At 32.7% G+C, this 19,300-nt stretch overlaps 1 protein-coding gene across 1 annotated transcript; it reads right to left on the bottom strand.

Annotated features, from left to right (window-relative positions):
• Positions 1 to 89: 89 nt before the first annotated feature.
• Positions 90 to 15,195, bottom strand: LOC128188431 (F-box only protein 31-like). The gene is made up of 10 exons (XM_052859480.1): positions 15,137 to 15,195; positions 14,520 to 14,727; positions 14,247 to 14,306; positions 14,066 to 14,142; positions 9,400 to 9,612; positions 9,047 to 9,103; positions 8,523 to 8,602; positions 8,175 to 8,337; positions 695 to 918; positions 90 to 576 (listed from the first exon to the last, which is right to left on the bottom strand). The coding sequence occupies exons 2-10, from the start codon at positions 14,668 to 14,670 to the stop codon at positions 402 to 404; spliced, it is 1,200 nt and encodes a 399-aa protein (XP_052715440.1). The 5' UTR covers positions 14,671 to 14,727; positions 15,137 to 15,195; the 3' UTR covers positions 90 to 401.
• Positions 15,196 to 19,300: the final 4,105 nt, after the last annotated feature.

A 19,300-nucleotide genomic window follows, 5' to 3' on the forward strand; every position in this document is an offset into this window, starting at 1 on the left:
ATATAGGTACCTTTTCAAGTCGAATAATGTATATTTGACTTTCAAAAAAATCGTAATGACTTTCAATTTGTATAATATGAGGGGTAAAAGATTTTTTATTTTTTATTTTACAGTACTTTTGTTTAAATTACATAAAAAAACTAATTTATCCAAATTACTACATATACATGTAAACTTTTTCGTATTTTTTTTCTATTCCGAATATGACATTCATTTTTTTTTTGCATCTGGTAGGTTAGTCGTGCCACATACAATAAATAAATCAGGTTACTCTGACCTCAATAAAGATGAAGTATGTAAAAATAATGCAGAGTTATAGTGAATACTCTATGGGTACTATTTGTAGATATCTCAAATGTATAAAGTTCTCAATTGAAAATTCACTTCAGTCAATCAAAAGGTTAGTCTTTCAATTCATTGTCGTCCACTCTGATGTAGAGAATGAACAACTCCGAGGATCTCAAACACAATCCGAATTTCCTCTCATCAAATACAACAAAATGGGCGACACATTCATGCGAGTCGAAAGTATTGGTAAACTTGTCAAAACTTGGAAAACATGCCACTGCGGTACATCTGTAATGCACACAAAATAAATTGAACATCACCTTGTTATGTTTTCATTGGCTCTTGGTAATATTAAATATTTTAACGTTATGATGTTTTCCCCTTTCGATTGATTGTATACATCTACCTGAAAGTACAGAATTTCGGAATGTCCGGAATGTCTTGGTGGAAGCAATCTTTCGGAATCCGAAAGGGTTGTTGGGCCGCGGGTCGATCCGGATGCTCGTTCTCGTTATGTCTATGGGCCGCCGACAGGATATCCTCACTTTCCTGCTGCTCAACTGTCAACACCCTTGGGCGGCCCAGAATACCGTGTATAATAAATTTCCTGGCAGGGGTATGTTGTACACCCTGTAGTAATCATGAAATGGACTCGTTTACATATTGATAGTAAATTCGATTTTAATTACCATATCCAATATAATACGATATAACGTTTTGCATAATTGAAAACCTCTTCTCCCCCCCAAAAACGAAAACATTTGACCCATATCAATGACCTTGAACCTTTGCTGAATCGACATCTGATTCATATCTTTCAGCTGACCAAATGTGGAGTCCCCATTTTATTTACATACTTAAGGTCAATACTGACTGACTAAAAACAATGTTTCCTTTTACGAGATGTAGAAAGATTGACTTTTTAATTTTATTTTATTTGTTTCGTACATGTGAATGCAAGGTCTTTCAAGGTATATACATGTATGCCGTTTTTACGGCATCTTTGAAATGTTGAAAACCAGACCCAAATTTTATCAGCATGACTAGGTATATGAAAAGAAATTTATTTAAAATTTCCCGACTTTTTTATTAGTATAAACGAAGTGAAAGCTATAATTTGTAAATGAAAAATATAGCATTGAATAATTTATTTTTGAAGTGGTCGTGTTAATAACTGCCGTCAGGTGAGCAGACAAAATGAATAACGCGCGTTAGCTTTGCGTTATCTGTGCAAATAATGTGCAGATACCTTGGATTTCTTTTTGAAGGTGGTTAAAGTTTTTGGAGCAGGTACTCTCTGATGGCCATATAACTAAGTTACTACTGGTCATTTCATCACCAAACCTGCATCGATATGCGTCTAATGATACTGACGCATTACACATACTTGGATGTTGAAGCTATGCCATAGGTTTCGGATGCTGGGGGATGTTAATGCAGGTTTGAATATTGGAGAAAATAATTGCAGCTTCTCCGTATGGGCTTACAGTGGGAAAGAACAATGGAAATGCAAATATACTAGTGTATTGTTTACCGATTACTCCAACTTCTCAATCTTTCAAGGTCAATTTAGGAACAATTACATTTCCTGCGAGAAAAAGTGGTAAACCCTCTATGATGCTATGTGCCTAATGGTTAGGTCTAACTTTGCAAAAAAAGTGTATAAGCCCCCCCCCCCCCCCCCCCTTCCAACGCCTATGCATGATACAATATCAAATTGTGTTTCATATGATACAACATTACAGTACAACACAGATATAGCGAACACGCCCATAGTGAAGTCATTTTCATTCTCTATGACTTTATTACATGTTGTAAATTTGACAGATGTAACGAAGTACGCTTATAACGAAGCAAAATCGTCCGCCCCTGGCACTTCGATATAAGCGTGTTTGACTGCATATTGAATCATATTATCTTACATCACATGACAAAATATCATATTGTTTTTTATTAGATGATACAATATTATATTATTTCAACAATAAAATTCATTCTTTGGTGATTCATAGCAACAAAAATAACGCGGGTTAAGTTATTTATTCTGCAATAATCACTATCTCCATAATCCGCATGATTCACCAAACAAATTATTGTTTATATTTACATCTTTCTTTAAGCAAATTAATTAAATGATCGTAAAAAGTATGAAAAATGAATTATATTATCTTTTATATACTTCAGTTCGTTGGGAAAAAGAACAGGCAAATTGTGTTCTATAAGATTTTAAATCTGGCATCAATATAATTATTTCGTGCAGTCCGTGATTTTTCTTAGGTTGCTGAAGGTTTTAACCAATCGATAAAAGGGGCGTGTATCTTTCAGTCAAGTTAGTTTCTACAGAATTATGAATGTCATTCACTTTTCGTAAGAAAGAGAGGGGAAACATACTTGATGGATTTAAATATAGAGTAGTGATATTGTAATAAACAATACACTAGTATATTTGCATTTCATTGTTCTTTCCCACTGTAAGCCCATACGGAGGAGCTGCAATTATTTCTCTATAATCGCAATTGCTCTGTCAGTATACTATGACGTCATAAAGGTGTAACGTTATATATACTTTTCCATGACGTTATAGATTTAAACCACTATACGATACATCATGTGTTTTTCTCCAACTCCATTAAAATTGACGTATTTACATGTAAGATTGAAACATGTTTTTGATAACATTTTAAAGGAATTACTTTTATAACATATCATTGATTCTGTTAACAAATCTATGTGAATTAAAAAGATACATTACAGTCTGAATGTTTACTTTTGATGTAATAGCTAAATGTCAAGGTCTAGGCTAATACATGGTATTTGCGAGTGGTAAAATGCAAATATAAGTAAATATTTGCATTTCCATTGTTCTTTCCCACTGTAAGCCCATACGGAGGAGCTGCAATTATTTCTCTATAATCGCAATTGCTCTCTCTGTATACTATGACGTCATAAAAGTTTAACGTTATAATACTTTTCCATGACGTTATAGAGTTAAACCACTATACGATACATCGTGTGTTTTTCTGCAACTCCATTGAAATTGACGTATTTAATATTAAAACATGTTTTTGATAACATTTTAAAGGAATTACTGTTGTAACATATCATTGATTCTGTTAACAAATCTATGTGAATTAAAAAGATACATTACATGCAGTCTGAATGTTTACGTTTAATGTAATAGCTAAATGTCAAGGTCTAGGCTAATACAGGGTATTTGCGAGTGGTAAAATGCAAATATAAGTAATAAACAACGATTATTTAGTGAACATGGCGTTATGAATAGCAACTGCTCTGCTGGCATATTTTCCATGATGCGCTAGCGCGCATCATGGAATATGCGAACAGAGCAATTGCTATTCATAACGCCATGTTCACTAAATAACGTTGTTTATTTCTTAATAAACAACGATTATTTAGTGAACATGGCGTTATGAATAGCAACTGCTCTGCTGGCATATTTTCCATGATGCGCTAGCGCGCATCATGGAATATGCCAACAGAGCAATTGCTATTCATAACGCCATGTTCACTAAATAACGTTGTTTATTTCTTCAATGAAATTTACACATAATATCATAGGATATTGTAACATATGATATTGTTATACTTTCATGTTAAATACTGAAATCTGATTCGTTAAGACGCAGTTCATTATCTTTTCTATTACCCTCAGCGTTAGAAACGCACTTAGCAACGTGTAACATTAAAAATTGTTACATGCGCTAAAATTATGCGCGTACGGTTCGCTGTAGAATTCACGTTATTCCTATATAAAAGCAGTAAAATTTTCTTGAAAATGAAGACATTCAGTATAAGAAAATAAATAGTGCCTGTTTGGGATGATAACAGTTGAAATTGACATCCCGAGAAAACCATTGTCAACCGACGCAAAGCGTCGGTTGACAATGGGGTGCAATTTCAACTGTTACCCTCCCAAACAGGCACTATTTATATATTGTATGGCATTGTGTCAAATGGTAAAATGCAAATATAAGTAATAAACAACGATTATTTAGTGAACATGGCGTTATGAATAGCAACTGCTCTGCTGGCATATTTTCCATGATGCGCTAGCGCGCATCATGGAATATGCCAACAGAGCAATTGCTATTCATAACGCCATGTTCACTAAATAACGTTGTTTATTTCTTAAATATATAACGTTACACCTTTATGACGTCATAGTATACTGACAGAGCAATTGCGATTATAGAGAAATAATTGCAGCTCCTCCGTATGGGCTTACAGTGGGAAAGAACAATGGAAATGTAAATATACATTAATATACCATCTGTTGATAAAGATCATCAACTATGATTTTATTTTTTATGATTTTATATTTTGATATGATAAAGGGGATTTCAAAAAGGTGATACCACATCTTGGTGGGCTCTGTAATCTTTGATTACCTATGTTTTATATTAATTATTGATTTTAGCTTTTTTTGACTTTCTTCAAACATATTACTTTATTGTGTAGTTTATGAATTCAGATGTCTGTGCAACATAATTGGAAAAATGTCTAATCTTGCTTATTTAAGTTGTTACTTTGTCTCAAAGTAAGGTACCCTATTCTTAAAATGGGCACCAAAAACCACAAGATATATTTGTCTGTGTCTATGGAGGTACATTGCAGATATATTTTCAATGAAATATGATGAATACTTTTTTAATTTAAGACAATCACTTTTTTGGACCACTATCCCACTTCTAAAAAGAATTTACTTCAATTTATACTTATAGAACTAAAATATCCCCATAAATTAAACATGGGACAGGTATAGAGATGTATATCAAATTCAAAACGGATTGTTATTTCTTTTCTATGAAAATGTTACGTCAATGTGTCTCCATAGACACAGGAGTTCTAATTATAGACTGGACTTTTCTTGTTCTAAAGATATATGCCGACTGATAAAAATAGGATACCCTATTTTGAGGCAAAGTTACAACTTAAATGAGCAAGCTTAGACACTGTTCTTAACAAATAGTTGTAGAGAGGACACCAATGAACCCCCTTCATATTTATTAAGGTCTTCCGTTTCCAACGGAAGACCTTATTGTTTTCGTACTGTTTCTTATTATTATTAAGGTCTTCCGTTTCCAACGGAAGACCTTATTGTTTTCGTACTGTTTCTTCTTATTATTTTTTTCCACAAATTTTGTGCACGCGATTTCTCAGAAACTATTCGGCCGATTTTGACCATTCTTTCACAGATGATTGCCAGAGGTCATAATTCTAGACGTTTTTTGAAATTTTGAAATCGTCACTTCCGGTACCGAGTTAAGGCGGATTTTCTATTTTTTTACGACCTATTTTGTGCAGAGCTGATCTCAGAAACTATTAGAGATATGAATACGAAATTTTCAGGATAGGTAGTCTATAGTTTGAAGTTGTGCACTATTGTATTGTTTTACGCCAGTGGCGCCATTTCTTTGAGCTCGCCTAGGCACGAAAATTGGGTACTAATTTTCATTCAAAATTTTCATACGTTTTGATCTGTATCTTTTTATCAGTTGATATTTTGTTAAATAATATATAACAAAAGTGGTAGAAAATAAAAAGTTCTTTCCAATAAAATCAAGAAAAAGGGCCTGGCCCCTTTTAATTAGGGACCAAAAGACTCGTAAAGTCTATTAATAATAACTTGAAAACGATAAATATTTTGTAATGCATTAAAGAATCAAAGTTGTTAAACGCTACATTATCGGTTTGAAAAGGTCATCGTCAGGCCCATGTTTGGCGTAATAAATTTGGGGGGGGGGTGTTAATTTTGAAATTGTATCGATATTTCGTGGTATCATTTAAAATAAAAAAAAAAAATCGGACGAAAGACCTACTCGTTACTCGTAACGAGGTCGTATCTAGTTATTATTATTTTTTTCCACAAATTTTGTGCACGCGATATCTCGAAAACTATTCGGCCGATTTCAACCATTTTTTCACAGATGATTGCCAGTGGTCATAATTCTAGAAGTTTTTTGAAATTTTGAAATCGTCACTTCCGGTTCCGATTTACGGCCGATTTTGTAAGTTTTTACGACCAACTTTGTGCAGACATAAACTCAGAGACTATCAGAGATATAAATATGAAATTTTCAGGATAGGTAGACCATAGTTTGAAGGTGTGCAGAATGTACTTTTTTGGCGCCAGTGGCGCCATTTCTTTGAGCTCGCCTAGGCTCGAAAATTGGGTATGAATTTCGAATCAAAATTTTCACACGTTTTGATCTGTATCTTTTTATGAGTTAATATTTTGTTAAAACATATATAACAAAATTGGTAGATAATCAAAAGTTCTTTCCAACAAAATCAAGAATTAGGGGCTGGCCCCTTTATTTAGGGGCCAAGACACTCGTAAACTATATTACAAATAACTTAAAAACGATAAAGATTTTGTAATGCATTATAGAAGCAAAGTTGTTGATCGTAACAATATCTATCAGGAAAAATCATTGCCACGCCCATTTGTTACGTAATTAGGGATTTTTAGGGGCCAAAGATCTAAAACTTCAACGCAATATATCTAAAGAAGGAAACATATTTTGTTAAGCATTGAAGAAGAGAAAATGCTTGCATTGATGATTCTAATTGATTCTATTAATCAAAACACAAATTTTTGTCCCCATTAAGGATCTAGAGGGCTGGCCCCTAAAATATTCAATCATTTGTATCTCAAAATTGATCAACAATTTTAAATAGGTGTAAGAACAAAAAATGTGAGTATTTGTGAGACCTTTTGATTGAATTCAAGAAAAAGGGGCTGGCCCCTTAAATAAGGGGCCAAGACACTCGTAAACTCTATTACAAATAACTTAAAAACGATAAAGATTTTGTAATGCATTATAGAAGCAAAGTTGTTGACCGTAACAATAACTTTCAGGAAAAAATCACTGCCACGCCCATTTATTACGTAATTAGGGATTTTAAGGGGCCAAAGTTCTAAAACTTTAACGCAATATATCTAAAGAAGGATACATATTTTGTGAAGCATTGTAGAAGAGAAAATGCTTGCATTGATGATTCTAATCAATTCCATCAATCAAAACACAAATTTCTGTCGCCATTAAGGAGCTAGAGGGCTGGCCCCTAAAATATTCAATCATTTTTATATCAAAAATAATAAACAATTTTAAATAGGTGTAAGAACAAAAAATGTTAGTATTTGTAAGGCCTTTCAAAAGAACTTAAGAAAAAGGGGCTGGCCCCTTACATTAGGGGCCAAGACACTCGTAAAGTCTTTTTCAGATACCTTAAAAACGATCAAGATTTTGTAATGCATTACAGAAACAAAGTTGTTGATGTTAACAATATAAGTTTCTAAAACTCATTTCCAAACCAATTGATGACATGATGAGGGACTTTAGGGGACTAAACTATTAAATCTTTAATATGCAATATTTGAAAATGCAAAACACTTTGTTAAGTATTTTAAAGGATATTGACAATCGTATACATTATCGGAATGGGAGTGTTTGAGGGAGAATTCTGAAATTTCATTGATATTTAAATCGTATCGTTTAAAAATTGAACGGAAGACCTACTCGTTACTCGTAACGAGATCGTATCTAGTTTAGATATTTAAATCTTCAAAATAAATCTGTAGCTGCGCAGGTGGACAGCTGTTATGAGTTATTAAAAAGGCATTTTCATGTTCTTGTATGCATACTTTTCAAACAAAATGACATATAGGACTTCATATTTATTGCTTTTATATCTGTTGGCAACATTTTTGGCCAGTTTCCGCCAGAAACAAGTTAGTTCAAGAAATGGTTACATTCTTATCCTCAGATGTACAAGATGGTCGCACATCCCCTTTTATATGGCGACCAAATACCTTTGTGAATTCATGTCAGCTTTAAGTGGGTAAAACTGTTATCCCTAACCGTGATATTTGTGACCATGAGCATCCTCAAATCCTCAGTGTAGTACAGACTCAGTATCTCGATACCCCTAAGACAGCATGCACCTTTGAACAGTCCTGGTTGGATAGGAACATTAGATACACTGTTACTTGATAGCTCCAGGGGAGACCACCGATATTCATGTCTGAAACATAAATGATGGAGGTGAAGGAAAGAGATCAATAGTGTACATTATTTTCTTTTACAAATCACATTAAAAACTTACCTCTTTAATAAATATTGATTTTATTGTGTTAAAATATGTATGTTTTGAATTATTCATCTAAATCTTATTAAACCTTTCAATTCTCTGAAGTGAAATTTAATCACCTTGAAGACAAATAGTCCACACCTCTCTCGAGAAAATCCTCGTCAAGCCATCTCTTTAACACTGGGTGGTTGTTCAGATCCTAAATAAATAATAATAATTAGGATGGCGTACATACAGTTGGATACATACAATATATATCATTGTAATTTTGTAGTAAACTAAAAGGAGATTTGGTTCATAATTTTTTTTTCTTCGTAGAAAAAAGTAAATGCAAACGCGTTGTTTCCAGTGTGATAAAATGATGATGGTTGGTGATGGGGATGAATTATTATGCCAGGTAAATTGACAGAAATTCAACCCAATAATATTTCATATCACTTGGTAAATCAAAAGTTATTGTTTTTGTTTTGTTTTGGGGTTTTTTTTTTGGGGGGGGGGGGGGGCTTACAAGTACTAGTATGTCTGTCTGACAAACATGTTTGTTAGCTGTGAAATATATGACAAAGAATGTATAAATATAAGAAATACATTTAGTATTATTGGTAAAAACAATATAAAACAATATCAAAATACGTTTTCTTACCTCTTTCTGAAGGATATATTTTTTGTCTGTAACTTTATATTCTAGAATTCTTTTATTCTGCAGATCATAAAAATAACGGCTTATAAATATATACAATATGATTTTATAACTAGTTTTAAAACTGTCACTCATCTAATATTTAATATAAAAAAAAACATTACAAACAGTTTCTGGTTAAGTTTATAAAAATGCATTTGTAAGTTTACATAATTCCTAGGTAACACAATATTTGTTGGTGATATAAAAGTTGATACAAACAAATGAAAAGTACATGTATGCTTATAAAATTCCGAGGTAAAATACTATTTCTCATTGATACAGTGAAAAACTCTGATAAATAATGGCGGATTTACCCTTTCGTTTTCCTCCACATGAAGTAAACATGGCCGTTGTACATCTTTTTCTTCCCCGTCCTCCTCCTTTGGAAAATTATGTACAGAAACAATCTGTACAGTTTCTGATGACGTCATTGAAATAGTAAAAATCTCCGTCATCCGTAGTGGTCTATCTACACTTGAACCAGCTGGAGGCAGTACTTCCAGTCCTTTGATGCATCCTTTGTCAAACTGTAATACAGGATCTTTAGGACTGCATTCATTTGAGATAGTAAGATTAATAGAATCTTGATCATTATTACGAGTGTGGGATAGTGAAATTCCACCGAGGGGACAAGATTCACGGTTTAGGACGAGGCTTTGCCGAGTCCTAATCCGTGAATCTTGGCCCAAAGGTGGAATTTCACTATCTCACACGGGTATATAATGAATGATTATATTTCTCGCATTATTTTACATTAAAAAACCATGTCTGACACGTTCAAAAGATCACTTTCGGTTTATCCTTCCGCGAGCTTCAAATAGTGCATGTCAAAATAAGAATACCCGACAGTTTTATTAATACCGAGCGCAGCGAGAGGCGGGCGAAGCCCGCCTCGCGAAGCGAGGAATAATGGTAACACGTATATATAAGAAAATCAGTGAAAAATGAAAGTTGAATCAGGGGTACTAAGGCCAAAAAAATTTTCTTCCAGCCCTGGGCGCCGCCATATTGGCAGCCATTTTGTTTTTTAAAAGTTAGTTCGATCATTGATTGACTGGTACTTATCGATGTTTATTGCCCCTAAACTCGATTAAATAAGTTCCAGTGTTTCAATAGAAGGTAATTTGAATTAAAAGAAATAAAAGAGGACACCAGATAAGCTTCAAAGGTGCTTCAATCAAGAAACACGACTAGTTCTATGTATATCTTATCAAATTATCAGATGGAAAATAAAAACATTACCATCAAGAACTGAACTTTTAGATACTGAATAAAGTATTCGATTTTATTACCGCGTTATTTATTTGAATTAAATTGATAAACAATGAAAGAAGAAATTTTAAAAAAGTTCGGAATAACGTTACTCTCTTCGGCTATTTCCGAAGACAAAACTTGAACGTTTTACGTCTGAAATATGACGTCATAATGTAGACTGAGCACGCGAAGTTTAGTTAAACTTTGGCTAATGATATGTGTAGGCAACCAGGCGCCTGAGGCGGATCCTACTGTGTGCGTTTCAAATAAATTTTGTTCTACAAAAATCAAACTGATTTGAACATATTTTCATTGTACAAAAATTACAACAGGGATTGGACACAAGTTCAAAAACTTAGATCGCCCTCTCCCAATACAAGTAATAATGTATACACAACATGTAAGGTCAACAGATCATCTGAATGTTAGATATAAATTTTCAATGGTGTACAAACATCAACTAAATCTTTTTGTACCTTTGATATAACGATAAACTAGAGAAAATATATGTTTGTTTTCGCTGACACTGATTGCGTTGTCGCCCCAAAGTAGGACATGAGTATTAAAAATATATTTAAATTTACAATATTGAAAATTTCATTAAGCATAACATTTCTGGCCTCTTTATATTTATTACAAGTGAAAAAATAATGATAAGTGTCTTCGAGCTTGCCACACGAACAGAGTGGACTATTAATAATATTACAACGAAAAAGATCACTATTTAGTACACAATTATGACGAAGTCTAGTATGAATAATATTAAAAAATCTGTCACCATAAGTAAAAAAATCAGGCTTTGTTCGACAGGTAATATCATTCTGATTTATGATAGAAACATGTATTTTTTCTTTGAAAAATGCAAATGGGGTCACTTTCACGGACATCCTTTGAAAGCGCATTCCATTCATTAACAACAGTGGGAACAAATGAAGATTTATACAATTGTAAGCGACATTTTGGTATACTATAATTTTGTGCATTTCTTGTAAAATAATTGGATGCATTAACACGTTTATTTGGGAAAATGTCCATTACATAATTGGGTAAAAGATTTCTATCAATATTATACATGGTTTTCAGCCTGGACATTTTCCTACTACTAAAAATCAAACTGCACTGTGTTAAATCTGCGCTCGGTCCAACGGTCACACCGTTTACATATTAAAAATATAATAAATTGTAATTAACTAAGCAAAACAATTTCTTAATGAATAATCTCAATCAATGATTTTGCATTTCCATACAGCAGAAAACGTTTGTTTACGTTTTAAAGCGGCGTAGTATTACACAGTGTAAGACAGAAAAATCTCACACTGCTGTCTCACACTGGACAAACCGATTTCACACCGGTGATAATGCGAGAAATGATTCTCTCTCTCCTTCTTTCTCACACACACACATATCTTACAGGGCTATGATCCGTACATTCCGAGATCGAATCTTCTGAAGCCTTTGTTGTTACTCACTGAATTTCATTTTAGACATTCATTTTTTGCACATTTTCGGTTATTTGACATATGTTGACACTTTATTTATCATTACATCTCTTATAATCAAATAATATACTGTTAATTTAAGTGACATTTTCTAGGTGTGTTATTCCACCTTATATCTTCGTAGGTCCCGAGTCTGAATACAGCAGATACTTTTGGACTTTTGTTTTTATGCCTAGCGATGAATTTTTGAATGATCATTTGTTTTATACCTAGCCATTAATTTTTGAATGATCATTTGTTTTATACCTTGCGATGAATTTTTGAATGATCATTTATTCTCCAAAATTGGCCCTTTATTCTGCCATTTACAAGTGGAACGCACCCTAGAATTCCACATCATTTAGGAATGAGTCTTTTCTGGTTTTCGACTTGTCCAACGTAAATTTGATTAATTGTTCATTAAATCAAGATAAATGAAAATTAAAATAGTATATTTTTCTTTCTTTTTTACTATCATACAACTTCGCATAGAAATAGAAATGAACGTTTAGAATCTAGCAAGGACTATAATTTTTCTAGGAAAATATCACATGTTTCGGAATTCAGAAATGCTGTAGATTAATGAGTCTGTTTTACCATTTTTCAAACAATAACATTAATGTTGGATTTTTTAACTAATGTGAACTAATGCTCTGATACTTGGGTTTCAGAATTTGATTTTAAAATAAGATCAAAATACATTTTTATAAACATTTTAAAACCCATTCTATATATTGATTTGTGTGGGGAAAAATCACTAAAATCAGTTTCTCTCTCTTATTAAATCGTCAATATATTAGCTTTTCTGTCAATTTATATCTTTATATAAAGTCTTCATGATACGTAATAATCAGAAATATATTAATATTGGGAGCATGAAAAATTATCAAAATATCTTCAAAATTTAAAAAACTAGAGGAAATGGGGGATAAGTCATATTAATTTTAGTTTTAATATTTATTCCAATTTAGCAGAATAAGCTGATAGACATTCTGATATTCTACGATTTCATTCAAGAATAGAAACTTCATATCTTAAACAGGTGCCTACATCACTGCAAAGAACTACATTTATGTTTATCATCCTTTGAGGAAAAAGGTAGTGGCCTTGACCTGACCTTTAAGCAAAAACACGGAGGTCAAACTTGATTAAACTGATAGAATCATTTGTTTATATGATCTGTTTTACTATGTCAAAATTTCATGAATTTCTTATTATAGGAAGTATGTTTGGTAACGAGACTCCTTCCTTAAGGAATATAGAAATAAGCTTGTTTGCGAAACTTATCCCTAGAGTGTGGAAGACCCTTTCATACTACATGTACTTTTTACTATCCACTATAAAGGCACACAGGATCCACTGGTTTCGGGCTGGGTCAGTGGATGAAGACTTGGGAATGCTTTGGGTCAAATTCTGCCTGTGTTTTTTCTCCATTTGCGTCTTTCTTTCTTTCTTTTTTTTTTTTTTTTTTTTTTTTGAAAAACATGTTTGCTTTTGCGTTTTGTAAGAGATGCGGTTACGCATAAATCCATGATTTACAATTCAATTTTTTTTTCGTCCAAGACCAGTTCACTGGTATATGAGGTTCAACATAAGTATATATATATATATATATATATATATATATATATATATATATATATATATATATATATATATATATATATATATATATATATATATATATATATATACACACAAATATTTACATTTTCAGTTCTTTGTCAGTGATAGCACTACGAATCGATTTTCTAATGTAGAGTCCAATAAATTCAAATGACGTATCATTGGGGCGCAAGCGGGGTTTGCATAATCAAAAGAAATAAAATTTTCACAAATATGTCAATATTCTCATACCGATATTTCAAATTCATAACTGCATTGAATTAGATACGCATTTGAAATGTACGTAACCATTTTTTGATTACCCATTTTAACTCTCAAGATAATGCCTTGTAAATTTTGAACCATTAATTTATGTTCGAGTCTGTAGCGCTTCGATGTTGTACACATTTTAACTCCAATTCATATCTGTCGATGATTCCTGCGTTCTCGTGCACTCACTTTATTTAAGAAGGCTTCAGAAACGAATAATCTACATAATACAATTCTATCAACATGACCATTTATCTGAAGATTATATTAATACTTCGAACTCTGTATGAAGATTAAGGAGAATTTTTCACTGCATGTAAAATCTGGATTTTTCTTTTATTACATTAATGACTAAAACATACAAATTTTTTACCTTGATTTGCAGTAAACCTCCATAATATTGGGAATCTCTCCTCCAGAAGCCCACTAATTCACCGTACCGCCGTAAAACTGGATTCAATAAAAAGAATAGAGTCTTCTATGATTTTTCTCTTTTAAAACATAAAAGAATTGAATCTAATATAAATAAATAAAGTTTGCTATTGTAGAAATACCTTTGTTATACAAAATACAGTAATTCACATTCCAACCCTCAATGGATTTGAAGTTATATTCTGCAAAAATCAAAATCAAATCATTCCTGATGAAAGCAAATCTGTGTATCTTAGTAATTGATAAAAAAAAAGATTATGTACTTTCATTGAAAAAACAATTCATTTAGAGTGTTTGACCGATAACAAGTAAATGTCATCACTCTTAAATTTGGCTTGAATTAGTCGCTGATTATTGTCCGCGGTTTTTTTTTTTCAAGAAAAAAGAAGATATACCTTGTTTACATTTCTTCTGCCATATACTGTGATTATAAACCACATCTCTCAGTGTTTTACACGATAAACAAACGCTTGGTAATTCGCTGTCATAGACATAGTCCAGAATCCGAGTGAGAAGTTCTGGAGGCAATGACAGAATGGTTGTCATTTTCGTCGGTAAGCCTTATTAGGAGACGATAGACACCTCTTGTTAATCCCTTTTTCCCTTTAATAATACGTGTGTTATTTAAAATTTGTATCACACCTTTATTATATATATATATATATATATATATATATATATATATATATATATATATATATATATATATATACACACACACAGCGTTTTCTTATAAATTTTTCATACTATTCATATATTGGTAGCTTTTATGATAATTTCCTCTTTGTAATAAACCCCAAATAAAGGTCAAATGCTTATCAAATCCAAAATGAAAGTGAATATAATTCAAACGATGAAAGTCACAAAAGTTTAAATCCAAAATAAAAATGAATGATTGGCTCTAAAGAAATAATTCCAATATCAAAAGTTAAATACAAGTTACTATGTTAAATTCCCAATTACAGCAAATTATAACTCTACTATGTCATAAAAAATTAGTCTGCTTCTATACCTTACAACTCCTCTTCCTCCTCTGAATGTTCCCCCTGAAGTAAGCTTAGTTCAAGCTATAAATCTAACCTTATAAATCACTTCTCACCACACTAACTATTCAAACAGTAAAATGCTTTCTTTCTGATTCATGTGTGATATAAATTAAAGGTAGCGACAATGAAAAAAAAATAGTGACATTACCTGAGTAAGCGCGTTACGTAATTTTTCCTGCAATGATTGCCACCGTCAAAGCTAGCATAAATCATCAATGAAATCATTTTATTATTTATATAAATTTTACACCTTTCTTTTATAAACAATTAAATAAGTTAACCGTTATAAGTAAGTAAATGCTACCAAATCATTGTTAACGTACATTAGTACGTTTGAAAAAAAAGCTAAATTGTCTTCCATGTGTTTTTGAGTCTGACACCATCACGATTATTTCGTGAGGTGAATGATTTTTTAAGATTGCTGAAAGTTTCGACCGATCAGTAAACTGGTTGGAGACGTTTCGTGTAGATTTTAGTCTAGTGAATTTCTTTAGAGCTGTGAATTGCTGTTGATTTCCGTAAGCGTGAAATAGAGGGAATCATACTTTGAGGGTGTAGATATTGATTTAAGCCCCTCCAAATCTTATTCGAAGTTTGGTTCAAGACAGTAATAAACATTATTATTCTTTCATGTTAGATACTGAAATCTGACTGGTTTAGATGCAGTTGATAATCCGTACTATTACCTCCAGCGTTAGCAACGCACTTAACAACGGGTAACACTATATAAATAGTGCCTGTTTGGGAGGGTAACAGTTGAAATGGACACCCCGGGGAAACCATTGTCAACTGACGCGAAGCGGAATGTCTTAATTTTAGAGAATATTTTACTACTTTTATATAGAAATAACATGAATTCTAAGGCGAACCGTACGCGCATGATTTCCGCGCATGTAACAATTCGTTGTGTTACCCGTTGCTAAGTGTGTTGCTAACGCTGAGGGTAATAGAACGGATTATCAACTGCGTCTAAACCAATCAAATTTCAGTATTTAACATGAAAGTATAATAAAAGGAATTGTAACATGCGCGTAAATAATCCGCGTACGGTTCGCCATAGAATTCACGTCATTCTTGTATAAAAGCAGTAAAGTTTCTTTAACTTGCATTATAAAATAAACAGGGCACTATTTATAGCGAGCGCAGCTCGCCGGCGCGCAGCGCCGGCTAGCGAAGCGAGCTCTAAGAACCAGTGTGCGCGGGAAAAAGAACGAGCTAAACCTACAGTTCATCAAACAAAATTTTTTGCCTACGTCCCATAATGCTCTCTAATGTTTTCACCCGTGGTGCTATGCCAAAAATGGCCGACTTTTAACTCGTAATTTACGGTGACTTAAAGTTTGAAGACACGTTTTGAGTACCGCATATGCTTTGGCGAGACTCAGAAGATTTGTTACATGCTTCCATACCTTCGAATTGAGTCGAGAAACGTAAACAAAGACGAACAAAGTCATGGATGACGTCACAGTGCACTCGCGCTATATTTCCCTCGATAGATTTAGAGGTGGATCAAACATCTTTAATGAGTGTACTTGCTATTTCAGTATAGTCTGCGATACTTGCCTCATTGACATATGATTTGTTTTTAATCTTTTTTTAATACCGAGCGCAGCAAGAGGCGGGCGAAGCCCGCCTCGCGAAGCGAGGATTAATGGTAACACGTATATATAAGAAAATCAGTAAAAAATGAAAGTTGAATCAGGGGTACTAAGGCCAAAAAAAATTTCTTCCAGCCCTGGGCGCCGCCATATTGGCAGCCATTTTGTTTTTAAAAAGTTAGTTCGATCATTGATTGACTGGTACTTATCGATGTTTATTGCCCCTAAACTCGATTAAATAAGTTCCAGTGTTTCAATAGAAGGTAATTTGAATTAAAAGAAATTAAAAAGGAAACCAGATAAGTTTCAATAGTGCTTCAATCAAGAAACACGACTTGTTCTATGTATGTCTTATCATTTATCAGATGGAAAATAAAAACATTAACGTCAAGGAACTGATCTTTTAGATTCTGAATAAAGTATTCAATTTTATTACAATGACATTCATATGAATTAAATTGATAAACAATGAAAGAATAAAAAAAAAATTCGGAATCACGTAACTCTCTTCGGCTATTTCCGAAGACAAAACGAACGTTTTACGTCTGAAATATGACGTCATAATGTAGACTGAGCACGCGACGTTTAGTCTAACTTTGACGAATGATTTGAGTATGCAACCATACTGGCGGATCCTACTTTGTGCGTTTTAAATAGATTTTATTATACAAAAATCAAACTGCACTGTGTTAAATCTGCGCTCGGTCCAACGGTCACACCGTTTACATATTATAGAGATTTTTATATATATACTAGCAAGAGCCATACTTTACTGCCATATTGATCCATTTTTAAACTAATTGTGCATGCATGTACAGTAGGCAGGTATTTAAGTATATGAGTAGGGAGGAAATAAACAATAGTCCATTTTGAACTAAATAAAAAGGAATAAAATGAAAAAATAAACAGGTAAAAAAATTATGTAGATATTGCATATAGTCAGACCATTAAATTTAAAAGTGGGAAATTACACTTACAAACAGGTACCGGGCTCTCTCTCTCTCTCTCTCTCTCTCTCTCTCTCTCTCTCTCTCTCTCTCTCTCTCTCTCTCTCTCTCTGGGTAGGGGGTTGCGCTGTATGTATCATAACATTAAAATTAGTACCTTTGGAATACTTATTGTAGAGCAATACTCTCTCAAAAATTCGTTGACGTTCGTTGATACCTAAATAAAACTATAAGTTGACAATGATGCAGGGTACAGTATGTGTAATTCTTGCTGCGCTCACCAGAACGGTAGAACCGTAAAACATATTATAATCTAATCTAAGGAATAGAAGTTAAACATAAAAACATACTAATCTCGTATTGTGTAGGGATAAAATCAATTTTATGTTACATCCACTTATATGAAATTCAACAATACCAATAAAATGTCACAGGGTGAATCATTCATATAATATTAATAGCCATATATTTACATTTAGCGATTATGATTCCCTTTTTTCTTACAAAACCTACAGCGACTGAAATTGCCAGGACTGAAATCTACACGCCCCGTTTATCGCTTGGTCGAAGCCTACAGCGACCTAAGAAAAATCACGGACTGCATGAAATAATCATGATGATGTCAGACTCAAATTTCCATAGGAGACGATTCGGTTGTTTCTTTTATTTAACGTACTGATGTACATTAACAGTGAATTTAACTACATATCTACAATCAATTTATTAATTTCTTAAAAGAAAGATGTAAATATAATGAAAAAAAAACCCATTTTCTTTGATGAATAATGCAGGTTATGAAGGTAGCCATCAAAAAATATAAAAAAAAAAATAACCCGCTGCTTAAAGTACGGTTTAAAGTACGGTTTAAATTCCTAACTTTTAACGATTTGAAGTTATATTCTACAAAATATTATTTATTCGATTTAATTTTATCTTTTAAAATCATGATAAAAATCATTCTTGCTTCCAACGGCTGAAGAGCTTTAAATAAAATCAATGATTTAATATGTATTTTGATTTGAAATACGGTTATTTGGCCAGTAAAAATCAACAAGATGGAAATTATCACCCTTTAATTTGACTTGAATTATATGATGATTAAATTTTAATCCGTTTAGTCGGCCATATATTTTAAGAAGAAAAAAAAGTACCTTGTTTACATTTCCTATGCCATACACTGTCAACGTAAACCAAATCTCTCAGTGTTTTACACGATAAACAAACGCTTGGTCAATCGCTGTCCTAGACATAATCCAGAATCCGACTGAGAAGTTCTGGAGGCAATGACAGAATGTCTGACATATTGACAAGTTTTACTCCTATTTCATAATTATTGTTAAGAGAAAGCGAACCAACTCCTTTTTAATTCTGTTCTTTTAATTTCTCCATGAAAATTGAAAATGTTCTAAACCAAGCTCGTTGAATGAGATTGTGTAAGACTGGTAAGTTTACTATGTAGATACACTCAAAGTAAATTGTTTATACAGAATGAGAATTTTAGGGGTTTTTTTTTGCATTTATCTTTTTTTTCACTTGCTTTGTCAACAAGATTTTTTTAGTTAAAAATAATGAATCAAATTTACAT

Source organism: Crassostrea angulata, chromosome 6, assembly GCF_025612915.1.
Source record: "Crassostrea angulata isolate pt1a10 chromosome 6, ASM2561291v2, whole genome shotgun sequence".
Lineage (NCBI taxonomy): Eukaryota > Metazoa > Mollusca > Bivalvia > Ostreida > Ostreidae > Magallana > Magallana angulata.

Excerpts from the sequence above, each read along its gene's own strand:
- LOC128188431 (XM_052859480.1), bottom strand. The coding sequence starts at position 14,670 with ATGACAACCATTCTGTCATTGCCTCCAGAACTTCTCACTCGGATTCTG. Across the intron at positions 9,613-14,065 it reads GAGGTTTACTGCAAATCAAG|TTTGACAAAGGATGCATCAA; the intron begins GTAAAAAATTTG and ends CCTGTATTACAG. Across the intron at positions 8,338-8,522 it reads GTGGACTATTTGTCTTCAAG|ACATGAATATCGGTGGTCTC; the intron begins GTGATTAAATTT and ends TTTATGTTTCAG.